Below are 27,346 nucleotides of genomic sequence, written 5' to 3' on the forward strand. Positions count from 1 at the left end.
AGCTGCATTTTAGTCGAGCTTGTTCTCACATTCTTAGCGCAAGCACTAAGTAAGTAATTTGTGCGATCCTGGTCATCAATTTGGTACGGGAGCCGCTGTTTCGTACCTGGGTTTTGAGGAGTGACATTCGAGTCCTGCATGTATGTTTTGTTAGTGCGCTCAGAGAATCGCGAGGTGTCGCGTGACACCTGTCAGTCGCAATCAGCACTTTTCTAATTTTTTATTTTCAAAATTACTTTGAAAATTCATCAAAAATAGCTTGAAACTCAAAAAAATTTGCCGAAAATTCCTACGAACTCGTCTCACTAAGCACTATTTATATATGACGTCAAAACAATTATTTGACTTATGTAATTTTTCTAAAAATTTCTAACTCCTCAAAATTAATTCAAGAAAATCAAAATAATGATTATTCAACTTTGAAAAATCATAATACTTTCTCCTGAACTCTGATTAATCCAAACTAAATTTCCTTGGATTTGTATCGACGAGTACTTTCCAACCATGGTCCCACTTGAGAATTTGAACTCGAAAACACAAAGGAATAATTTGTAATAATTCACCAAAATTTTTCAATAATTATATAAAATCCTATAAATCACCCAAAAATTCAAATAATTCCAAAATAAATCCCGAAATATTTTCAGGGTATCACAGTCCACTACATGGATTTCAATAACACATTAAAGTTTTGGATGTTAAAAATGTCCACTTAAGTTTTTTAAAATGTTAAAAAAAACATATACGATATAAACGTCTACTCTATGTTTTTAGTGTTTCGCTCAATGTTTGTTGTGATGACCTGTATTTTTCACTACTGATTTTTTGCGTGTTGCAAGGTAAACGTATTTTGATTGCTACTTGTTTGGTTACTACCCTAGTGTTAGTTAATCAAGTGTTGTAGGTGAGACGAACCTAAACTTTGAGGTTGCTCATTTATAATTACTTATGTGTGGTAGTGAATCAAATTAAGCATGGTGGATTGTACCACCCATGCACTATTTAATTTGGTTACTTTAACTACTTAGAAAGTGGTTTCAAAAATCCTTTAGATTATTGACCACTTGAATGACATTGCATGCCAAATACTTGAGATATGAACAAGAGTGTATCTCTAGTACATGTCCCTTGTATTTTTGGACTTAGGGTGAGAATTAAAATTCTCCAAAATCCATGTGTTACTCAAATAATTGTATAGTCTCATTTAACAAAGATGTTAAATGAATTGTGCATTATTTTTAGAAAATCTATCACATGCAACCAATGGGAAAGATTGACCAAGATGTTAAATAAAAAATTCAAATTCAGAAATTTGAATCATTTGTTTCTTACATCACTTTAACATTTTCCAAGACTTGTAATCATTACAAGAAATTGGAGGAGTAAGAGAAGGTTGCTTCTAATAGACTCTACCTTTATCTTGTTGGACTTAACCAACTCATTACTTCAAACCTTGGAGTTCTAGCTGAGTTAGACCTATGTAAGATAGGTTAAATACTCACTCAAACTTCAGAAATATCATTTCTCACATTCACTCAAACCCAACCTTTCTCATTTTCTCTCCACAACCAAACACTCTTATTTCACTTCTCATTTTCGGGCAGTCACCGTGTAAGCCAGATAACACCTATTTTCGAGCTCCAAATGAGAAAACTCAAAACTAGAGAAATGTTCCTCTGTGTGTATAGATTCTACCCTCCAAAAATCAGATCCATTCATTGAGTTTTGAAACCAATTTTAAGGTCAAATGACTTTTATTCGATTTATTACACATCTTCAAACTTTGGTACCCTGCCACTTTGTAAGTGTCAAGATAGGGATGTTGTGTAACCTTTGCTTGTTTATTGTATTTTTCTCTAGGATTTACAAAGTGTGGGCAATACTTTTCTTTTGGAGAAGCTAATACCAAAGGTGGGGGATGTAACGCCCCGAACCTCGGGCCCATAAAAATACTGAAACACTGTCTTTCAACCCTTTTTCAAACAATGAGCCATGCACTTAACATAATAAATAAATACGTTTAACAAATCGGAGTGTAAGCTCAAAAACATTTATATAAAAACAAACACATAAATCAAAACGGGTCCCACTGCCTCGTCTTCTCCTCACTGCCTCTTTAGCCTGCATAACCTGTAAAACATTAACCACACTGCACCATATCCATGGTACATCAGGTCATTCAAACAAACAACCTGGTAAGCTTACTAGAGCTCGTATGAGTGAAATGATGTAATAGTAATTATCCTCAATAATATTCACAATTCCCAACTCAGAAATAATCCACAAGAATATCCATAATTACTCAATCACATCACAATTTCAACAACAATTATCCAAGCATCAAGATAATCATAATTCCTCAAATTCACATCATAATCCCACCAAAAATAATAATAATCATTCTACAAATCAAATGCATAATCGCCAACTATTAACCTCAACCTCAAATCATTCCCGTCTTAAATAATAACCTCAATGCATAATCATCCTTAATTCCATCCTCAAGATTCAAGCCTATACTTTACCAAGTCCTAGCAAACAATGCACACAAGAAAACAAGCAACAATTAAACTAACTAATTTCATTCACAGTGCAACCACATAAAATGACCGAAATGCCCTTGGACGGCAATACGCTCGGATGTCAAATCCGGCAGCATGACGGCATCGGGAGTAAGATTTCCCGAGCCCGTGTACCTGTTAAGACCAAACAACCAACAATTTCACAAACCAGAAATACAAATGGGCCGTTAAACGACCGAAACGGGCGGCCGCCACCCTATACGGTGGCTTCCGACCTAGAACAACACCCCAAACGGTTCAAAAACAACAACGAACCTTGAATAATGGTTTCTGAAGCTTCTGAAGAGGCCTCAGCTGGTTAGAGGATCTGGGGAGGTTTCTGGGCTGCGCCACCACCAGGGGAGGAAGAGGGAAGGACGGCGAGGATATCTGGGCCGGTCCCGTCGCCAGCCACGGCCGGACTCGCCGCCACTAGCCGGTGGCAGGCGCGGCGAAAGTGAGAGAAAGACAAAGAGAGAGAGAGAGAGAGAGAGAGAGAGAGAAGGAACAGGGAGAGAGGAGAGAGTGAGATAAAAAAATCTGGTTTTTGGGTTTTAAAACCCCTTTTGTAAAAATTACAAGTTTCCTCTTCACTTCAAATGCCCGTAAATTTCAAACCATAACTCTGAATTACACGTGCTTCGTGTCTACAAACTCGTGGACTCGAGACCTATCCGACATGCCCAAAGTCAAAGACAAAAACCTATTAATTTTAAAGTCAACTTTTTGTCATGCCCAATTTAAAACAAAATTTAAAAATTAAATTTAAAACCTCTTTAATTTCCAAATAAATTCCCAAAGTAATCAAAATAAATTCTCAAAATATTTAAAATAAATCTTTGAAAAATACGGAGTCTCACAAGGGAATTGTCAGCCTGACAAATTATGTTTTCCTATATGTATATACTTCTATATAGTATACTTGTGTTTGCTAAGGGGGTAAGGGACGTGTTAATAATAGGTTTAAAAAGGAACAACGAAAATGAGCAGTATGTAATTAACTTGGTTTGCTTGCTAGGGCAGAAACTTATTCACTCTTATCTAAGTGTTTTGATAATGGAAGTTAAGGGAAATAAAAGAGGGAATTGGCTAGACACTTTTCCACGGGACTTAGAGCCGATATTGTGTTGTTGTTCTATCCTAGAACTTGAAGCATGAACCTTTTTCTCTCTACTTAACTTTTGGAAGAAAAGTGCTTGTTATTCTTATTGAACTCTCTCGTGTCTTTCGGTTGGAATAATCTTTAATTGTGAGTTTAATGAGAATAAGAATATGGATGTTAATTCAAGTTGTTATAAGATTATTGCAATTGATTCATGAATTCGGCTTGTGCTTAACAACAATATCATTTGAACAAGACCCTTTTTTGTGTGCCTCGAATTGGCTGGGGATGGTGTACTTGCTGCCATGATAGTGTTTTTATCATACATATCATGTCATTCGTTCATACATACTTTTGAAATGTTGAGACTAATGAAGTTGAAGTGTTTGGACCTTTTTGACTTGAAACAGTGGGTTTTGTTTTGTAAACCTTGGGTTCGAATCCCTAAAACATCGATGTGTGGACTCTAGATAAAGTTACGTTTTGAGAGTATGCCAAGAAGGTGACATGCTGAAAAGAACTTATTTGTGTTGTAATAGCAGCCTCTGTGAGCCTTGATGGACGTTTCGCTATCTAAATTCGCCATTGTGGTGGAAGGGAGTAGGATAGTAGACAGGAAAAGCTTGTCTATACTAAGGTCCACTATTAATTATACAGGTTTTGATTACACGTGTAACAACCCACATGTACGCTTGCATGACACTATTCACGTTGCATAATCATGCATGGAATTGAATTGGGAATGTTGACTAATGAATTAATCTGAAACCGTCTATAAGCTTGGAATTTGGTATAATATCGTGCTATCGTTGTTTTATTGATTAGCTGTTTGATTTGTGCAATATTATGATCTTATCTAATTATTGCAAAAGAATAGAAACTCTAGGAAAGTATTGAAGTGATGCTTGTGCTTGTCCTAAATATTTTCTAAAGGTGTTTTCTGAAAAACCCTATTTTAGTATTTGTTTGTCTGTGAGTCAGTTTATTCATACGAACTTTATAACTTACCGAGCTTTTCATGTGACCCCGTACACTATTCCACGGTGTAAAGGATCACTTTGCAAAGTACTTAAAACTGATCAGAGTAGCACAATGGGAGGGCATGGCAGTGGGCAAGCTGAAAAGAGATTTCTATTTTGTACTTACAAATCATTTAATGAGTTTAGCCTTATATTTAACACACTGATTTTATATGATTTATTTTGAGGTTACGTTTTCAAATGGTTTATTTTATCTGATTGAGGTGTCATTTTTCAAATTATTTGAATGATTTACTCTTCTTAAATTTGGGTCTGTTATTTAAATAGTAACTAGCTTTAAACCTCTCTCAAGGGCTCACAAGCCTTAAGTTCTTGGTTCTACGTACACTACAACAAAAATGTCGATAGATATCAGTCGTGGACTGATATCTATTTGGGTAGCCGTCTGATATAGCGCGTCGTGATATCTAATGTTCACATTTTAGATATCAGTTTTAAACTGATATGTAAACATTGTTTATATATCATTTTTCTTTTTCAACCTGATATCCTAAATACGAAATGGATATCCAATATGATATTATTTCTGATATCTATAAAATCCAAGTATCAACAGGATTGGTCAATAGATATCGTATTGGATACTAATATTGACATATAACCCGATATCAATATCAGGTTTGAGGTAAAATATGATATAAAACTATAGTATCAATATCAGGTCTATAGTAGAATCTGATATATATAATCTTGATATCAATATCAGGTATGTAATAGATCCTGATATCTAAATATTGTTTTTATATCAGATCTGATAAAGAACCTGATATCAAAGCGTTATAAAATATCAATTATTAGTCCAAAACTGATATCGTTTAGTGTAATCAGATATATATAACTAGGTATCAATATTAGGTATGGAACAGACCCTGATATTTAAACATCGTTTATATATCAGGTCTGAGATAAAATCTGACATCAAAAAATTAAAACATTCCAGTTTTTAGACCAAAACTGATATCAAAACATCCTTTAGACCAGTTGTTATGTACATTATATATCAGTTTTTTTTCACCTAAAAAGGATATCAATACATAAATTTGAGCCAGTAAATTGAAATGGCCAGAAATTTATGCAGACACAAAATCTTTCATTCTCATTCCATATATATATTTCAATAATTACCAATAACAATATTCAAAGCTGCCCCAAAAGGTTTACAGTACAAATATCTAATAAGATAACCAAAACATGCTTGTGAAGACCTTTACAAAACCAAAACACAAGTTGTAATATACCAAATTAAAGCTGCCCACATGTACAAAATATTAGCATGGCAGCACCTAGGCAAATTAATCTGCAAATCAGCACTATGTCTCTAGCTAGTTCTAACTTTTGCCACCATTTACAAAATATTAGCATGGCAGCATGTATTCTAATTCAAAGCACCAATCTTCAATCTTCTTCCATGCTTTGCAAAATATGAACATGCTCGACAGCAAATTCCATCCACAAAAAAGGCAAACGTACACCACCTACCAACTTGTCGGTCTCAAGATAATTGAAGTTCACAAATCTCCCCATTCCACCCGCACCTCATCTATTTGATCTTGTGTGTATCCGCTTCGCTTGATCTTCAGATTGGACCACTGAAAACATCAAAGGAATATATATTCTCAAATTTAACCACAAATTCATTGATCTCACAAGTCCTATATACTGACTACATGCATGCCTTATTCATCTCAATTTTCAACTAAACATGCATAAAGAATAAATAAGGTTGCCTTTTTACTCCAGCTGCAATTTGGACCAATTGGTAACCTGAACTTAATTAAAAGGGCACAAAGATGCAGTTTCTTCAAGTTGAACTTAGTCAAAAATTTGGGCAGTACGTATACATTACTTAATGAACCACTTAAAAGGACAAAAGGCATATCAGATTAGATTCAATTGCATCACACTTCATACTCCAAGTATTCAATCCAATGTATGAACAACATAAAGGCAATACAATCTTGGGCCATGCAGCTGGTTCAAGTATCCAAAATCATAGATTAATTGACAAAACCACACAAGGTTAACAGAGACATGGGCCATGTTTTTTATGACATCTAATATAGCACTTACACTTGTGATTTAGTAATAATTTGGAAAACTATCAATCTGTTAGTAGAATTGCTTTGTTATTACACATACAAAAGAGCATTGATCTAATGAAAACCTAAATTTCTACAAGCCACTTTCATAAAAAAGTGATAAGGCCCTCTAATTCTTCACATGACAACTCCATAGATTACCCATGAAAAGAAGAGAAGCAGCAACAAAAAGAACATTAAAGGTTGCAGTAATGCACTACCAACTAATACTGACACACATGTGTCTCCGCGTGTGGTGTGTACATTTCAAAGGTTAACATACCTTAATGGCTACCTTCAGCCCCTTCTTTGCTGTTATTGAGTATACGGGTCAGAACCAATCAAATATTTTAAGTGCAAATCACTAGCAGCAGCGAGAAAAAAATGCAAACCATAGCAACAACTGCACAACAAAATCAAGTGAATGTATATGAAATTAAATTAGAAGCATACCACTCCAGTTTCATGGTTAACACAAGTCATGTTAATCCGTTAATAAAAACGAACACTGGGTGGCTTCTCTGGGTAATCTTTATCACAGAACAGCTTCAACTGATAGATCCAACCTTCATGTACAGTCTGGAGAAAAGAAAAAACATTTGTTGCATTAGACAAAAATCAAATGCAATAGGCGAATAACATTTAAATAACTTAATAGAAGCTTAATACATTTGAGAATATGATGACTAAACAACAAAATAATGCCTATCCTATCAAGGGGGAGAGAAGAATGAATTAACGTCAACATTTAAATAACTTAATAGAAGCTTAATACATTTGAGAATATGATGACTAAACAACAAAATAATGCCTATCCTATCAAGGGGGAGAGAAGAATGAATTAACGTCCTAAAAGATTCTGTGAGGGGGAAAAATCAACATGTTATGATGGGATAACCCCAAAAGATTCCTGTTAAATTTGAAAAGTTGGAAGACCGAAAGCTTCTCCATTTTACTCAAGAGATTTTAGAGCCCAAGTCAAATCCTCGCTCCACAGGCAAATCCCCTGCACTTCCCAAAATAGATAATTGAAAAAAAAAAAAAAAAGACTGAACAAGTAGCAGAAATTTGTATGCATGTGCAAGGAACTTACATCACTTATGAAAGATGAGTAAATATTTAAAGTAAAGGTACAAGATGATGCATACTTCAGCATTTGCTAAAAGATGAGCAAATATTAGTTAGCTCAGCCCATGCTGAACACTAAAGCAATGATACCTATGTGTGTATTTGCAGGTGCCATATATGCATGTGCAAATGGGTGTCCAATCCAAAATCTAAGCCCTTCATTAAGCTTTAAGCCATCTATCAAGCTACCAAGAACCACGTGGACTTGACTCTGGACTCCACAAGAGGTGGTGTGGATTTGATTGGTTCTGACCCCTATACTCAGTAACACTAACAACAATATTTTAAGTCTAGCTAGTGTATGACATGGGCGTGTGGTGAATGCTAATGCAGATATTCTCATCCCATCTGACAACAGTAATTTTGTGTTGTTCAATTTCATTAATAATGCAGAAACAAACCATTTCCATTATAAAGAAAGCCAAACGCCATATATAGGAATTCATATGCAAATCTACATATCATAGATAATACATATATAAAAAAATAAAAATAAAAAAGTTAAAGCACACAAATGATAAACCATTCACATGCAAAGGGAGTAGCTAAATTAGAATGCTAAATTAAGCAACTAAGTATGACCAAGCAATAAGGAAATTAGAATGCTAAATTAAGTCCACATGTATCCTCTAATAAAACTAAGTATGACCAACTTATCAAGAAGCTACACGAATTAAGAAGAGATTCAGCAGCAGAAAAATTAAAGAGCAAAAGGCATACTGAATCAAACATTCAACAAGACATTGTAGGCCTGCTGAAAGGCTTTGAATTAACATTCATGTTCAAAAATATGCAAGAAAGAGAACATATCAGAAACAGAGATAGACTCTCATTTCCAAAAGTTCCAACTAGTAATTAAGTATACTGTATACCCAATAGCTAGAAAAACTTACAATATAATTCTTCTTGTTCTTGTGCAGAGTTCTAGCTAATAACCCAAACTAGCTTATGCCTTGTCCATCATATAACCTTGTAAATAAAGGCAAAAATACATGAATTGACATAGAAATAGACATACATGAAACTAAGAACACTCAAGATTACTATCCTACATTTATCTTAAATATTCTACACAGCTTGGTTTTACCTTCCTTTTTTCATAATTTTATAATGCAGCTTCATTTGCACAACATTGACTTAAAAAGACTAGGGGCCGCATGGCATTGTTTTCCAATAGAATACAACAGTGCCAATAGAACTACTGAACACATAGAAGCCTAGAAGACTTTTGTTAGACACTCCATCAAGAAACTAGTCTGAGAATAAACACTTTGGACTTATGCCAAACCTATATACATGTCAGGCCATGAGAAACCAAAACCTCACACACATTATATCCCATTAGAGAGAACAAAATAAACCAAATACAGGGTATATAATTGTACCTTAGCAATGCCTCAAGAACATCAACCCTCAAGATTATTTGATTTTCCTTGTTGTAAACACTATTAATCTTAAGCAAACAGGGAAAGACAGCTTGGGATAAAATCCATTTTCAATGGATCACAAAATAAATAATTAAATCACTAAATAACTTACACGTAACCGGAATTGATAATCTTGAGGATATACTATCAGAGTAACGGAATTCTTAAAATTGAACTTCACAACTGGAAATGCATTATCAACATTGCAAGAAAAAACCACAAGAAAAGTAAGGTATTTTTCTACGAGTCTCACTGCTCTTCATATAAGTAAAGCAAAACTTCTATTGTTTAGACCTTAAATTAGCGATTTGGAAGAAAAAGTAAGTAACCAATGCATATAACAAAAACTAACAATATAATCAATAAAATAGAATGAAAAAGTATTAGCTAATGATTTACTTTTTGGAATACTCAAAACATGTAAACTACTCCTCGACAGTAAGCGATTTCAGGTTAGGCTGCCGGGCTAATATATCTTATTTATCAAATATACCAGTGTAAGTTTTTTTGAGAAAAAAAAAAAACAAGAAATACCAATGTAAGAATTTAGACGACAAAATCCAAATGAATGTGAACTAACAGAGCATTATCTACCTTTTTCGTAAATGAATCATAAATGTCCAGGTTAAGATACGCCAAGATTGTGCCATTGTCAATTACTGCCCCTTTTCCATCTCCAAAGCCAATAATACCTGTGGGAAGTTCTATAACTTCATCACCCTCCTCAAATTCTCATCTCCATGAATAATACAGACACCACCCACAAAATCAGTGGAACCAAAATCCACAGGAAACTACTCTAAGCCACATACCCATCCCAAAAACCCAGCCACAGACCCATCCCAAAACCAAGCCACAACCCCGTTTTCATACCCAAAATTGATGTGGGAAATTCATGGAACTGATAAATATTAAAACCTTCAAATTGAAGAAAAACCGAAGGAAGTAATTTCCCTAACCTCAATCGTGCCCCATGATCTCGGAAATTTAAGGAATATATACCCTAACTTTAAGAAATCCCTTTAAATTGAAGAAATTTAGAAACCTAAACTAACAGAATTAGAAGACAGAGAATGGAAACCCACATACTTTTCGAACCTCCAATCGACGCCGCAACCCAAAGTCGGAGAAGGGGTGATGCTTCACGAGCGACCAAGGCAATGGCCGCCACTGGCGACTGGGTAGATCGAGCGAGCAGATTAGGGAGGCGTACGCGGGGGCGTGTCTGAGCTTTGAGAGACTCAGAGTGAGATCGAGTCTGAAACGATGGATCGCTGGAAATGGGTTTGACACATTTAGGGTTCGAATCGGGTCCTTGGCTGGGTGTTGGAGGAGACGGAGACCAGAGGGAGAAGGGGCAGGAGGAGGAGGCGACGGCGAGAGAGAGAGAGAGACAGAGAAGTGAGCCGAGAGATAGACCTAGGTTTTTAATTTTTAGTATATCTGTATATGTCTAACTGTTGGGACTTGGGAGTAGGACAAAAAAATTTAAGTCAAAAGAGGAGGAAGAGGAGAGATCGGGGAGGGAGAAGAAGGAGAGATAAGAGATGCGATGTATTGGGAGAGGAGATTGAAATGAGCTAGAGGGAAGAAGAGAAGTCACGGGAAGAAAAGGAAGGAAAGAAAAAAAAAAAAGGAAAAAAAATTAGGAATTTAATAAAATTGGAGTTTGGGGTCTTTGGGCAATTGGAAAGAAAAAAAAAAGTTTAGGATATAGTTTGACTTTTTTGGAGTTTCGTTTAGTTGTTTTTAAATCTTAAACTCTAATATATTTTTATATAAAAAATACTCTAAAGGGCCTAAACCCTAATATCTTATACCATATTCTAAAAAATGACCTAATTTTATTTAACAGTATTTGTCTCCGGCGCGCATTATATTTATCTTATATAACATGAAATCTACTATATAATTAGGTTTCTTCAATATTTTTTATCAATGTAATAGATTATGTTAAATAAACATACGGTAAAGTTTCATTCAAAATTTCCGTATTTTGATAGCAATTTTCGTCGTTTCTGTCTAATTTTTATCGAAATTTCTGCGAAATCCGAAATTTTACTCCTTGCTTAAAACTATTCAACAGTAACATATAAAAAATTAGGGTGAATTTAATAATTGTGCTTTAGTGTTTTATGTTGTTTTATTCATTTTTTAACATGTCTATGTAACCCAAAAACATAGGGCACACATTAATTCTCTATTGAATTAGCACTTTCCTAACCCTAGCCGCCATCCCAAAAGAAAAACTCTCTCCTCTCCTTAACCTCTCCATGGGGGAGGGGCGGCCCTTGTGTTCTCACAGACTGCTCCTCCCCTCGTCCCTCCCTCTTTTGTTTTTCTTTTCCTTTTTCTGTGTTTTTATTTTTGTCCTTTGGGATACTCTCATCCCAATAAGTGAGAGTGTTTTCATCTCTCCTTGTGAGAGTTTTTCCACCTCTCTTCGTGAGAGTTTTTCAAATTTTGTTTGTTTTGGTTTGTTTTGTGTTTTGATGCTTTCAGGTTTTCTCTGGCGCTCATCACAAGGTGTTAGGGAGTCACTATTTTCGCCGGTACCGGTCATATTTCCACCGGTTACTATTGCCACATCCGCCACTTTGCGCTATTGTCAGCCTCGACTTAGAGATGTTGGTAGGATCGTGAACCCAAACGCGACTAGTTCGCTAATTCCTACGGTGCCTCTCTGGCTCCGTTTGATGGCTATAGTATCTGCTCGATGCCGATGTTATGAGATCTTCGAATTTCTGTGGGCTTTTCTGCTCCACTTTTGTGGGTTTTTGTTTTCTTGTAAGCCTTTAGGCTCATATTTTGTATTCTCTCTGCCTTTTTGGCTGTTTTAATACAATGATTTGCCTTATTCTCAAAAAAAAATGTAACCCAAAAACATAAAACATTTGTATATATATCATTTTTATATGTTTTTTTAATATTGTGGATAAACATGTGCCAATCGCCCGGCTCATTAATCGAAATTTTTTCTCAGGAAAGAGAAAGAAAAATTATCACATAGGAGGCCATAATAACCCTGTTGTTTTGTCCAAGCAAGTTTAAACTTAACCCCCACTCCTCAGTCTCTGAGTCTCTCACCCGCAGCTATTTGAAGAAATCAATAGTAGCCATCGTCTCTCCATATCATCAAAATTCATCAAAACTCACATATTCACACAACAACGCTTGAGATGGCTAAGGATGGCTGCTTGGCACGCGTGGGCGCCGGCGTTGCAATCGGGGGCGCTGGCGGGGGCGCTGTCGGTATTTCCCTAAACCCTTCCCAAATTTTCTTGAGAACCCATTAGTATTTCACTCTTTCTTCGTCAGCGTTGTTATCAATTTTTTTTTTTTCCTTATACTGGGTTTGTGGAGTTATACTTGAAAGCTTTTTCACTGGGGTATTTGAGATTTAGTTCAAAGAACATTTTTGGAACTTGTAAATGTTTGTTGTTCGGTTGGTTTTGATGGGTATGTGGAAATTGAGGTATTCACGTTTTTGTTGTAAATTGGGCTTCTTGCAGTCACTTTTTTTGGGGATTTTCAGTATATAAGTTAACTGGTACTCTTGAATAAAGATCCCCTAACAAGACAGGTTTTGCAAGAGGGGCTGATATAAATATATTTAGAAAATTTTACCCTGGAGATGCTCCTAAAATAAAATTGTAAGGATAATAATAATAGAAAAGCATCAGATTTTGCATTTATTATTATTAGAAAAAAGTATGCTCATATTAGAAGTAGTTAATTATATCAGAAAGAAAATGACAAGATTGAAAATTTTCATGATAATCAAGAGTGTTATGCATAAATACATTTCATTTGGGTTTGAAACAGTTACCAATCCACAAAACTTCATTGTTTGCGTAAAGAATAAAGTCATTATATATTCCACCTTCATCTGCTTAATTTTATAATATGTGATTTACTAATAATATTGGTGAGTAGCATCGAATGTGTTGGGGGGAGGAGGTGCGGGGCCAGTGCTTTCAATATTATGGTGGTCAGGAAAAAACTTTTCAAATGCATTTTTTATACATTTGAAATTAAGAGAGTTAATAAGGTTTGGCTTTGAACTTATACCATCATATATGTTCTAATTTTGTTCTCATCTCGGAGTGCTATTCTGGATTCTGGAATGGGTGCTCACAAATTACCGTAGCTCAATCTTACTTGTCATATTGTGCTCTCGTCCTAATGTGCATGTAGATCGTAGGCTCTCATTGAAGCACTATGTTGTAATTTTTTATGCTGAATTTGATTCTTTGATTGAGAAGATAGTATTTTCCGTACACATTATTGTCCTTCAACAAGAAATCTTTAAAAAATTTCTACTTCCCTATTTATAATTTAGGTTTCAGGGTATCTTTATGTCTTATCATCCTTTTGGAAAGTGCGTTTAATATATGCAGTAAAATAATCATGGTAAACCTGAAGGTGCTATTAACAAACGTTAGCTGGCCTGTAACTATTAAAAGTTGACGTATCTTTCTTTTCAGTTTTCACAATATGAATCCTGCACTTGTTGCCAAAAGAAAATTCCTTTCTCATTTTCTCCTAGTATCCACCAAGACTAGTTGATTTTCTGTGTCTAAGAGTTCTTCTTTCATAGTATGGGTTATCAAGTTGAGCTGGGAGATATCTTGACCATCTCGCAATATTTACAGAGCTAACCCTGCCATTAGGTTTGAATGTTCAGATTCTCCATAATTTTTTATGAAGGGTCACCATTTTTATTTTTATTTTTTCCATATAAAATGGTCACTAAATTGAGCGAGAAGACAGCCTAACCACGTCTTTTAACTTTTCAGTTCCCCCTTGGTAACAAGTTTGTTGTATATCCTGTGCTTTGTCCAATTAATATGTGATATTGACATGTCATGTAATGACATTTTTTTCAAGTGAAACCTAGAACCAGTTAGATGTCAAAACTGAAAGAAAATCTAAAATATATGTTTCTTCTACTGGATGATGCACAACAAACAGAATGTCGCTTAATCTTAAAGCAAGTGCCTTTTATTAATTCTGATGGTTCATCACTACCTTATTCAGCATATTTTTTGTGGGACCATTTTATCATAAGAGTTTCTTGATTATTAACACTAGAAGATCATATTTCTAGAATTATTTTTCCTCCAGTAAAATTGCTAGAGCATTTTCAGTCATGATTTCATGAAATGAAGGACAGAAATTACTTGAGATAAATTAATCAGCTAGCTTGAGAAAAATGGGTTCACTTATGTTTGCATTTTTTTGTTTAACTATATTCCCAATGATTTGAAAGTCTAACCCAGGTCATTTGCATTATTTGATATAACCAATATTTTTTATGGCCAGGTGCGGTGTATGGGACATATGAGGCTATAAGGTATAAGGTACATTCTCAGATCTTAGGCTGAACTTCTACTCATGAGTTTGTAGTCATTTTTATGTCATTTCTTTGAATACAAATTTCATACTATTTGTGCACCGTTTTGCATATAATTTTTTCATTAACAGGATTTTTCTGTTACCATGATTAATTTCTAAAACTGACTGAGAATATGGAAACATCCATGTAAAGAGTATGTGTTAATTGTGTTTTGGTAATTAAGTGAAGATATATTGAAGACACTGAGGAGCACAGCCCATGTACACATGGAGTATACAGAGGGAAGAAAAGGAAGATAAAGGAGAAAATCAAAAAGAGAAAGAAAAAACATGAAAGGAGTCTGTGAGGCCAGAGAAATAAATTATAACCATTTCAAAACTACTCTTTAATCTTCATCCGAAAATGCTCTACTCCTTCAAAAGCTCTGTGGTTTTTCTCAAGCCACAAACACCAAAAGCAACACAATGGAGTGGCCTTCCGGACCAAAAATTTCCCTCACAGATTGCCCATTAACAATCCCACCGAGTCTGTCATCAACCAACAACCCCAAACAAAGAAAACATTATACCCACAACTCCCTAAAAATAGGACAATGCAAGGTTCATCCAAGAAAATCTTTACCATATCATGATCAGAGTGTCATAATAGTGGCATAAGAACTGCCAAATTAAAATAAATATGATAACTTCTAATGCCACATTTGCGACCATTCGATTATAATTAGATGGTCAGGATTTGCTAAAGGGGTCTCTATATTTAGAAAAGAAATGAAGATCTTGATCCCATCATTTGTTTATAAAGATATAATAAGACTTTCAATCATTGTGATTGTTGCATTTGGGGTGAGATAGAGCTAAGATGAAGACTTATGTACTTTTTCTTAAGGTCTTGGAATTATTTTATTTTTAAAACTCAAACACATTAGATTCCTTCACTGATCAAAGTAAATATCTTAAATAATCCATTTAGCATAGCTACAACAAGAAGACCTTTTACGAAGAATGTCTGTTGGAAGAAACAAAACTTTTGTGCTTCGCCAATATTCACATTTTTTTTTTCTTGGGGGAAGCATCAAAGTTTTTTAACAGTACAGAGAAATAACCCCAAAGATCAAAAGTGCTTTCTGCTTCTGAAAAGGATTAATGGTTCTCCGAAAGTTGTGCCAAAATGACCCTCCAGATTCTTTATATTGGAGTTATAGTTGGTCAAAATTAATTAATCCCTGCAGTATTTTTAAATGTATTCACAAGGTATGGAAATTTCATAGTTTTGATTCTTCAAAAAATAATTTTTAATTAGTATAAAAACATTAACCCCAAGGAGTAGCTCAATTGGTAAGGGGTTATGCCTCTGAAAGCAAACATACTCAGTTTGACCCTCTCGAATTCCTTGGGGACAGCTCCACTGCTGTTGCAGCAGCATTAGCTTGGTTAGAAAACCTATATCCTAGGCCTCATTAACAGATTTGGCCAACAGATTTAATAGAGATATTTCTTTTTGCTAACCAGCTATTACTACTGCATCCACTGTAGTTATGGTTCTCATAACTATTGGGCTTACCTAGCGCATGTCAAGATCTAGAATATGGGGTTTATCTAGTGCTAATATGCATGAACATATAGGGTGATACATTCTTTTATCAATAAGGTAATTGCAAAGAATTATGGATGAATAACTTTGGGGTCACCCCAATTACTACCTCAATTCCCCTCTCCAGTTTTCGTTCTATTGTATTACACATAAAAGCAGGCTATTATATAATATTTTCCTTCTAAGAGTCTGTCGTGCTTGCATTTTATTTTGTACTATATATTCTTTCCAAATGAAAACTTCTGCATATATCTCTTCTGGCTGATGCAGGTGCCAGGGCTTCAAAAGATCAGGTTCATTGGACAAACAACAGTTGGCAGTGCAGCTATTTTTGGTCTTTTCTTGGGTGCCGAGAGTTTGATACATTGTGCCGGGAGGATATCTGGGCCGGTCCCGCCGCCAGCCACGGTCGAACGCGCCGCCACGAGCCGGTGGCAGGCGCGGCGAAAGTGAGAGAGAGACAAAGAGAAAGAGAGAGAGAGAGAGAGAAAAGGAACAGGGAGAGAGGAGAGAGTGAGATAAAAAAATCTGGTTTTTGGGTTTTAAAACCCCTTTTGTAAAAATTACAAGTTTGCTCTTCACTTCAAATGCCCGTAACTTTTAAACCATAACTCTGAATTACGCGTGCTTCGTGTCTACGAACTCGTGGACTCGAGACCTATCCGACATGCCCAAAGTCAAAGACAAAAACCTATTAATTTTAAAGTCAACTTTTTGTCATGCCCAATTTAAAACAAAATTTAAAAATTAAATTTAAAGCCTCTTTAATTTCAAAATAAATTTCCAAAGTAATCAAAATAAATTCTCAAAATATTTAAAATAAATCTTTGAAAAATACGGAGTCTCACAGGGGAATTGTCAACCTGACAAATTATGTTTTCCTATATGTATATACTTCTATATAGTATACTTGTGTTTGCTAAGGGGGTAAGGGACGTGTTAATAATAGGTTTAAAAAGAAACAACGAAAAGGAGCAGTATGTAATTAACTTGGTTTGCTTGCTAGGGCCGAAACTTATTCACTCTTATCTAAGTGTTTTGATAATGGAAGTTAAGGGAAATAAAAGAGGGAATTGGCTAGACACTTTTCCACGGGACTTAGAGCCGATATTGTGTTGTTGTTCTATCCTAGAACTTGAAGCATGAACCTTTTTCTCTCTACTTAACTTTTGAAAGAAAAGTGCTTGTTATTCTTATTGAACTCTCTCATGTCTTTCGGTTGGAATAATCTTTAATTGTGAGTTTAATGAGAATAAGAATATGGATGTTAATTCAAGTTGTTATAAGATTATTGCAATTGATTCATGAATTCGGCTTGTGCTTAACAACAATATCATTTGAACAAGACCCTATTTTGTGTGCCTCGAATTGGCTGGGGATGGTGTACTTGCTGCCATGATAGTGTTTTTATCATACATATTATGTCATTCGTTCATACATACTTTTGAAATGTTGAGACTAATGAAGTTGAAGTGTTTGGACCTTTTTGACTTGAAACAGTGGGTTTTGTTTTGTAAACCTTGGGTTCGAATCCCTAAAACATCGATGTGTGGACTCTAGATAAAGTTACGTTTTGAGAGTATGCCAGGAAGGTGACATGCTGAAAAGAACTTATTTGTGTTGTAATAGCAGCCTCTGTGGGCCTTGATGGACGTTTCGCTATCTAAATTCGCCATTGTGGTGGAAGGGAGTAGGATAGTAGACAGGAAAAGCTTGTCTGTACTAAGGTCCACTATTATTTATACAGGTTTTGATTACACGTGTAACAACCCACATGTACGCTTGCATGACACTATTCACGTTGCATAATCATGCATGGAATTGAATTGGGAATGTTGACTAATGAATTAATCTGAAACCGTCTATAAGCTTGGAATTTGGTATAATATCGTGCTATCATTGTTTTATTGATTAGCTGTTTGATTTGTGCAATATTATGATCTTATCTAATTATTGCAAAAGAATAGAAACTCTAGGAAAGTATTGAAGTGATGCTTGTGCTTGTCTTAAATATTTTCTAAAGGTGTTTTCTGAAAAACCCTATTTTAGTATTTGTTTGTCTGTGAGTCAGTTTATTCATACGAACTTTATAACTTACCGAGCTTTTCATGTGACCCCGTACACCATTCCACGGTGTAAAGGATCACTTTGCAGAGTACTTAAAACTGATCAGAGTAGCACAATGGGAGGGCATGGCAGTGGGCAAGCTGAAAAGAGATTTCTATTTTGTACTTACAAATCATTTAATGAGTTTAGCCTTATATTTAACACACTGATTTTATATGATTTATTTTGAGGTTACATTTTCAAATGGTTTATTTTATCTGATTGAGGTGTCATTTTTCACATTATTTGAATGATTTACTCTTCTTAAATTTGGGTTTGTTATTTAAATAGTAACTAGCTTTAAACCTCTCTCAAGGGCTCACAAGCCTTAAGTGCATCGCTCTCTGTGTGCACTTGGTTCTACCTAAATTTTTAGTAGGCTATTTCTTTTAGCCTTGTATTGTTTAATTAACATTGAGATCGATGGATAGTCGAGTGATGATTATTCGTTCTCATGTTGATTAAATGATACGGCGATGTAGTGGGCTCAAATCCTCTAGACCCAGATTTGGGACGCTACATTTGTCTAGGGGCGAATGCTCGGTGGCGGTTTTTTTTTTTTTTTTTTTTTTCTAATAGGCGATTGAAATTGTTGACCTTAAAACCAAGGAATGAAATTTCGATTTTTGGGGTCATGGAAATTTTATCACCTACTCGTTGATATTTCGTCAATATTTCGCCGAAATTATCGAAATTTCGCTCACTTATTGCACCACTTGCTCTTCCCCTATCTATTTCTCAGGTACCCTTCATTTTTTCAAGCTCATATTTCTTCAATTTTTGGATTTGGTAATTCTGTTTTGTGGTTTTTGTGCTCAGATTACTGGATGGTCTTAAAGGAGATCCAAAGTTTGTGAAAGAGTTTTGGGAGATAGAGAGAAGAGATCGGGGAGGGAGAAGGAGGAGAGATAAGAGATGCGATGTAATGGGAGAGGAGATTGAAATGAGCTAGAGGGAAGAAAAGAAGTCACGGGAAGAAAAGGAAGGAAAGAAAAAAAAAAAAGGAAAAAAAAAAAGGTTTAGGAATTTAATGAAATTGGAGTTTGGGGTCTTTGGGCAATTGGAAAGAAAAAAAAAAGTTTATGATATAGTTTGACTTTTTGGAGTTTCGTTTAGTTGTATTTAAATCTTAAACTCTAATATATTTTTATATAAAAAATACTCTAAATGGCCTAAACCCTAATATCTTATACCATATCCTAAAAAATAACCTAATTTTATTTAACAGTATTTGTCTCCGGCGCGCATTATATTTATTTTATATAACATGAAACCTACTATATAATTAGGTTTCTTCAATATTTTTTATCAATGTAATAGATAATATGTTAAATAAACATACGGTAAAGTTTTATTCAAAATTTCCGTATTTTGATAGCAATTTTCGTCGTTTCTTTCTAATTTTTGTCGAAATTTAAAATTTATCAAAATTTCTGCGAAATTTGAAATTTTACTCCTTGCTTAAAACTATTCAATAGTAACATATAAAAAATTAGGGTGAATTTAATAATTGTGCTTTAGTGTTTTATGTTGTTTTATTCATTTTTTAACATGTATGTAAGTATGTAACCCAAAAACATAAAACATTTGTATATATATCATTTTTATATGTTTTTTAATATTGTGGATAAACAGGCGCCGATCGCCCGGCTCATTAATACAAAAAAGAAGCCCAAACCCCATGGGTATTTAATCGAAATTTTTTCTCAGGAAAGAGAAAGAAAAAGAAAAATTATCACATAGGAGGCCATAATAACCCTGTTGTTTTGTCCAAGCAAGTTTAACTTAACCCCCACTCCTCAGTCTCTGAGTCTCTCACCCGCAGCTATTTGAAGAAATCAATAGTAGCCATCGTCTCTCCATACCATCAATATTCATCAAAACTCACATATTCACACAACAACGCTTGAGATGGCTAAGGATGGCTGCTTGGCACGCGTGGGCGCCGGCGTTGCAATCGGGGGCGCTGTCGGGGGCGCTGTCGGTATTTCTCTAAACCCTTCCCAAATTTTCTTGAGAACCCATAAGTATTTCACTCTTTCTTCATTCATGTCAGCGTTGTTATCAATTTTTTTTCTTTTTTTCCTCATACTGGGTTTGTGGAGTTATACTCGAAAGCTTTTTCACTGGGGTATTTGAGATTTATTTCAAAGAATATTTTTGGAACTTGTAAATGTTTGTTGTTCGGTTGGTTTTGATGGGTATGTGGAAATTGAGGTATTCACGTTTTTGTTGTAAATTGGGCTTCTTGCAGTCACTTTTTTGGGGATTTTCAGTATATAAGTTAATTGGTACTCTTGAGTAAAGATCCCCTAACAAGACAGGTTTTGCAAGAGGGGCTGATATAAATATATTTAGAAAATTTTACCCTGGAGATGCTCCTAAAATAAAATTGTAAGGATAATAATAATAGAAAAGCATCAGATTTTGCATTTATTATTATTAGAAAAAAGTATGCTCATATTAGAAGTAGTTAATTATATCAGAAAGAAAATGACAAGATTGAAAATTTTCATGATAATCAAGAGTGTTATGCATAAATACATTTCATTTGGGTTTGAAACAGTTACCAATCCACAAAACTTCATTGTTTGCGTAAAGAATAAAGTCATTATATATTCCACCTTCATCTGCTTAATTTTATAATATGTGATTTACTAATAATATTGGTGAGTAGCATCGAATGTGTTGGGGGGAGGAGGTGCGGGGCCAGTGCTTTCAATATTATGGTGGTAAAGAAAAAACTTTTCGAATGCATTTTTTATACATTTGAAATTAAGAGAGTTAATAAGGTTTGGCTTTGAACTTATACCATCATATATGTTCTAATTTTGTTCTCATCTCGGAGTGCTATTCTGGATTCTGGAATGGGTGCTCACAAATTACCGTAGCTCAATCTTACTTGTCATATTGTGCTCTCGTCCTAATGTGCATGTAGATCGTAGGCTCTCATTGAAGCACTATGTTGTAATTTTTTATGCTGAATTTGATTCTTTGATTGAGAAGATAGTATTTTCCGTACACATTATTGTCCTTCAACAAGAAATCTTTAAAAATTTTCTACTTCCCTATTTATAATTTAGGTTTCAGGGTATCTTTATGTCTTATCATCCTTTTGGAAAGTGCGTTTAATATATGCAGTAAAATAATCATGGTAAACCTGAAGGTGCTATTAACAAACGTTAGCTGGCCTGTAACTATTAAATTTGACATATCTTTCTTTTCAGTTTTCACAATATGAATCCTGCACTTGTTGCCAAAAGAAAATGCCTTTCTCATTTTCTCCTAGTATCCACCAAGACTAGTTGATTTTCTGTGTCTAAGAGTTCTTCTTTCATAGTATGGGTTATCAAGTTGAGCTGGGAGACATCTTGACCATCTCGCAATATTTACAGAGCTAACCCTGCCATTAGGTTTGAATGTTCAGATTCTCCATAATTTTTTATGAAGGGTCACCATTTTTATTTTTATTTTTTCCATTATAAATGGTCACTAAATTGAGCGAGAAGACAGCCTAACCACGTCTTTTAACTTTTCGTTCCCCCTTGGTAACAAGTTTGTTGTATAACCTGTGCTTTGTCCAATTAATATGTGATATTGACATGTCATGTAATGACATTTTTTTCAAGTGAAACCTAGAACCAGTTAGATGTCAAAACTGAAAGAAAATCTAAAATATATGTTTCTTCTACTGGATGATGCACAACAAACAGAATGTCGCTTAATCTTAAAGCAAGTGCCTTTTATTAATTCTGATGGTTCATCACTACCTTATTCAGCATATTCTTTGTGGGACCATTTTATCATAAGAGTTTCTTGATTATTAACACTAGAAGATCATATTTCTAGAATTATTTTTCCTCCAGTAAAATTGCTAGAGCATTTTCAGTCATGATTTCATGAAATGAAGGATAGAAATTACTTGAGATAAATTAATCAGCTAGCTTGAGAAAAATGGGTTCACTTATGTTTGCATTTTTTTTTTAACTATATTCCCAATGATTTGAAAGTCTAACCCAGGTCATTTGCATTATTTGATATAAACAATATTTTTTATGGCCAGGTGCGGTGTATGGGACATATGAGGCTATAAGGTATAAGGTACATTCTCAGATCTTAGGCTGAACTTCTACTCATGAGTTTGTAGTCATTTTTATGTCATTTCTTTGAATACAAATTTCATACTATTTGTGCACCGTTTTGCATATAATTTTTTCATTAACAGGATTTTTCTGTTACCATGATTAATTTCTAAAACTGACTGAGAATATGGAAACATCCATGTAAAGAGTATGTGTTAATTGTGTTTTGGTAATTAAGTGAAGATATATTGAAGACACTGAGGAGCACAGCCCATGTACACATGGAGTATACAGAGGGAAGAAAAGGAAGATAAAGGAGAAAATCAAAAAGAGAAAGAAAAAACATGAAAGGAGTCTGTGAGGCCAGAGAAATAAATTATAACCATTTCAAAACTACTCTTTAATCTTCATCCGAAAATGCTCTACTCCTTCAAAAGCTCTGTGGTTTTTCTCAAGCCACAAACACCAAAAGCAACACAATGGAGTGGCCTTCCGGACCAAAAATTTCCCTCACAGATTGCCCATTAACAATCCCACCGAGTCTGTCATCAACCAACAACCCCAAACAAAGAAAACATTATACCCACAACTCCCTAAAAATAGGACAATGCAAGGTTCATCCAAGAAAATCTTTACCATATCATGATCAGAGTGTCATAATAGTGGCATAAGAACTGCCAAATTAAAATAAATATGATAACTTCTAATGCCACATTTGCGACCATTCGATTATAATTAGATGGTCCGGATTTGCTAAAGGGGTCTCTATATTTAGAAAAGAAATGAAGATCTTGATCCCATCATTTGTTTATAAAGATATAATAAGACTTTCAATCATTGTGATTGTTGCATTTGGGGTGAAATAGAGCTAAGATGAAGACTTATGTACTTTTTCTTAAGGTCTTGGAATTATTTTATTTTTAAAACTCAAACACATTAGATTCCTTCACTGATCAAAGTAAATATCTTAAATAATCCATTTAGCATAGCTACAACAAGAAGACCTTTTACGAAGAATGTCTGTTGGAAGAAACAAAACTTTTGTGCTTTGCCAATATTCACATTTTTTTTTTCTTGGGGGAAGCATCAAAGTTTTTTAACAGTACAGAGAAATAACCCCAAAGATCAAAAGTGCTTTCTGCTTCTGAAAAGGATTAATGGTTCTCCGAAAGTTGTGCCAAACTGACCCTCCAGATTCTTTATATTGGAGTTATAGTTGGTCAAAATTAATTAATCCCTGCAGTATTTTTAAATGTATTCACAAGGTATGGAAATTTCATAGTTTTGATTCTTCAAAAAATAATTTTTAATTAGTATAAAAACATTAACCCCAAGGAGTAGCTCAATTGGTAAGGGGTTATGCCTCTGAAAGCAAACATACTCAGTTTGACCCTCTCGAATTCCTTGGGGACAGCTCCACTGCTGTTGCAGCAGCAATAGCTTGGTTAGAAAACCTATATCCTAGGCCTCATTAACAGATTTGACCAACAGATTTAATAGAGATATTTCTTTTTGCTAACCAGCTATTACTACTGCATCCACTGTAGTTATGGTTCTCATAACTATTGGGCTTACCTAGCGCATGTCAAGATCTAGAATATGGGGTTTATCTAGTGCTAATATGCATGAACATATAGGGTGATACATTCTTTTATCAATAAGGTAATTGCAAAGAATTATGGATGAATAACTTTGGGGTCACCCCAATTACTACCTCAATTCCCCTCTCCAGTTTTCGTTCTATTGTATTACACATAAAAGCAGGCTATTATATAATATTTTCCTTCTAAGAGTCTGTCGTGCTTGCATTTTATTTTGTACTATATATTCTTTCCAAATGAAAACTTATGCATATATCTCTTCTGGCTGATGCAGGTGCCAGGGCTTCAAAAGATCAGGTACATTGGACAAACAACAGTTGGCAGTGCAGCTATTTTTGGTCTTTTCTTGGGTGCCGGGAGTTTGATACATTGTGGGAAGTCATATTAAGTTTCTTTGCTGTATTGAATTGAACTAATTTTTTTCTGTTTACAAAGTTCTGCGTTTAAACATGGAAGTTAGACACTCTGAAAGGTGGCATGTCATGGTGTTTCTGCTTATAATGTTGTTTTGAAATTTTTGCTGTAATTTATCTTTTCCTCCAGTTGCTGCACACCAAGATATGATCATGTACTTTTTCTTCACAGGAGTTGCCTTTTTCTTCACCTACAGAATTCTCTCTCTCTCTCTCTCTCTCTGCAATTAAATTTTTATTTATTTTTTAATTCTTATATGGGATGCAGACCGGTACTCGATTGTTTCTTTTCCTGTTATTCTTGATCAAATACGAGTTGGGACTTGGGATGCAGATCGAGACTGGTTAATTGTATGTTTTTGATCAATCACTTGATTCACTTTGCAGGTTTTTTTTTTTTTGGTCAATAATCACTTTGCAGGTTAGCTGCCTGTAGAATTCTTCGGCCATTAATACTTTCTTTTAGATCTGTGCTGCCATGAAAATTTAGAGCATCACATTATAAACGTGTCATCTTGTTTGTCTGTTTTCCTTTAGCATTGGAACCTTCTTTGGGATTATTAGCTGAACGTGGAAATGGTGAATAACTTGCTAGTTGCCACTGTTATGTTATGTGTTATGGATGTATGCTTGATTTCGTACGACTACAAAAATTGACATATTCCTTGTTAGAGCTTACCTAGGTAACATTCCTAATTAGAGCTTTGCTCATATCCTTATTTTGCTTTAGCTAACAGACAATTGGACTTCCAATAAGAGGATTTCTGTTGTGGCTATCTGATATCCTGGACAACAAGATCTGTGCGACCGGGTCTCTTGACTATATTCTTTTGTGAGATTAGTCATCTAATTTATATAGAATAAAATTATTTGTAGCACATTTTGGATCCACTCATGTATATGTGTCTCACTTTTACAAAAGATGTGGTATGCAATGTTATACAATGTGATAGAATGAGGATAGCATCACCCATTTATAGTTGTCGACACATGTGGATAACAAACTGGAATGCGTGAGAAATTAGGTTCAACAATCATAATACATATGTTTGATTATGTCAGTGCCTACTGGGGTGGGCACGGGTTGGGTTGGTTTTGGGCCCAACACTGCTGACACTTTTCGGGAATAATTTTCAGATATTTCATTATTTGCACGAGTGTACTATATATACAAATACAAACCTAGCGTATACAGGAAAAATTAATTACAAATAATAAAATCATACAAATTATACAAATACTAAGAAACCTATTGCAACACTCCCCCTCAAGTTGGTGCATAGATATCACACATGTTTAACTTGCCAAGTGAATTTACAAATACTCTAGCAGCAATAGCCTTGGTCACAAAAGGAAACTTGATAATGCCAGCTTCTAATTTCTCCTTAATGAAGTGTCTATCAATTTAAACATCTTTAGTTCTGTCATACTGAACAGGATTATGAGCAATTTATATTGCCAACTTATTATCACAATACAAACTCATAGTAGTCTTTGGCTTAAACCTCAAGTCAGTCAATAGATTTTTCAATCACAATAACTCACAAATACCAAATGTCATACCTCTAAACTCAGCTTCTGCACTAAACCTTGAAACTACTTGTTGCTTTTTACTTCTCAAAGTGATAAGGTTACCACCAACAAAGGTAAAATATCCAAAAGTTGACCTTCTGTTGTCAGCTGAGCTTGCCTAATCTGTATCTGTCTAACCCATTACATCAAGACCACTAGCATGTTTAGTAAACAACAATCCCTTACCAGGTGCAGACTTTAGATACCTCAAGATACGCTCTACATCATCCATATGTGGTTTGCGCGGAGTATGTATAAATTGACTAACCACATTCACAGCATATGCAAAATCAGGACATGTATAAGCCAAATAAATTAGTTTGCCAACAAGCCTTTGATACCTCCCTTTATCAGTAAACACTGCACTTGCACATTCAAACAATTTGTGATTCTGTTCAATTAGAGTATCAATAGGTTTACACGCAAGCATATTTGTTTTAGTTAACAAATCTAACACGTACTTTATTTGAGGCAAAAAAATCCCATGATTGGACCAAACAACTTCAATAACAAGAAACTATTGTAGATCTCCAAGTTGTTTCATTTCAAACTCACTTGCCAAGTAACTCTGCAACCTAACAATTTCTTCTTGATCATCACGTGTTAACACCATATCATCCACATAAACAATCAATGCAGTAACTTTACTATTCCTACACTTCAAGAACAACGTATGGTCCAAGCTATTCTGCTTATAGCCATAATTTCGCATAGACTTGGTGAATCTTCCAAACCAAGCTCTTGTACAAAACCTTTTTGAGCTTGCAAACAACATCAGCTGAAAAAACCTCCACATCTAGAGGAGGATCCACATATACTTCTTCTTGCAAGACACCATGTAAGAAGACATTCTTTACATCAAACTGCAACAAAGGCCAATCTAAATTAGTAGCCAAAGACAAATAACACATGCACCATATTGAGTTTTTCTATAGGTGCAAAAGTCTCTTGGTAGTCAACTCCATAAGATTGAGTATAACCCTTAGCCACTAAGAAAGCTTTGAACCTTTCAATCGATCCATATGACCTATGCTTTACCGCAAACACTCATCTACACCCCCACAGTCTTCTTTCCCTTGGGTAAGGGTACAAGCCCCCAGGTAGAGTTCTTTTGTAATACATCCATTTCATCTGTCATAGCTTTGGTCCATCTAGCATCTTCTAAGGCATCCTGCAATTTACTTGAAATAGATACAGAGGATAATTGATGTACAAAAGAATCATATGACTTAGATAATTTGTGAGAGGACATATAATGATTAATTGGATATTTAGCTTTTGCATTTA

The 27,346-nt window shown here is 34.8% G+C and overlaps 2 protein-coding genes and 1 long non-coding RNA gene across 4 annotated transcripts; 2 read left to right on the top strand and 1 right to left on the bottom strand.

The window, feature by feature from the left end:
• Positions 1-12,285: 12,285 nt before the first annotated feature.
• Positions 12,286-16,789, top strand: LOC147299448 (uncharacterized). The gene is made up of 4 exons (XM_086228756.1): positions 12,286-12,356; positions 12,391-12,588; positions 14,662-14,699; positions 16,556-16,789. The coding sequence occupies exons 2-4, from the start codon at positions 12,516-12,518 to the stop codon at positions 16,736-16,738; spliced, it is 294 nt and encodes a 97-aa protein (XP_086084882.1). The 5' UTR covers positions 12,286-12,356; positions 12,391-12,515; the 3' UTR covers positions 16,739-16,789.
• Positions 16,790-20,097: 3,308 nt separating this feature from the next.
• On the top strand, positions 20,098-24,656 carry LOC147299449 (uncharacterized). Of its 2 annotated transcripts, XM_086229022.1 has the most exons (4): positions 20,098-20,144; positions 20,178-20,375; positions 22,455-22,492; positions 24,349-24,656. In XM_086229022.1, the coding sequence occupies exons 2-4, from the start codon at positions 20,303-20,305 to the stop codon at positions 24,460-24,462; spliced, it is 225 nt and encodes a 74-aa protein (XP_086085148.1). In that variant the 5' UTR covers positions 20,098-20,144; positions 20,178-20,302; the 3' UTR covers positions 24,463-24,656. The 2 variants fall into 2 exon arrangements, with proteins under 2 accessions (XP_086085148.1, XP_086085147.1); XM_086229021.1 differs by having other exon boundaries at positions 20,114-20,375.
• A 1,019-nt stretch (positions 24,657-25,675) lies between these two features.
• Positions 25,676-26,895, bottom strand: LOC147299450 (uncharacterized). The gene is made up of 2 exons (XR_015119904.1): positions 26,521-26,895; positions 25,676-26,424 (listed from the first exon to the last, which is right to left on the bottom strand). It is a non-coding gene; the product is annotated as an uncharacterized LOC147299450 (long non-coding RNA).
• Between the last annotated feature and the right edge of the window lie 451 nt (positions 26,896-27,346).

Source organism: Dryas octopetala, chromosome 1, assembly GCF_963921425.1.
Source record: "Dryas octopetala chromosome 1, drDryOcto1.1, whole genome shotgun sequence".
NCBI lineage: Eukaryota > Viridiplantae > Streptophyta > Magnoliopsida > Rosales > Rosaceae > Dryas > Dryas octopetala.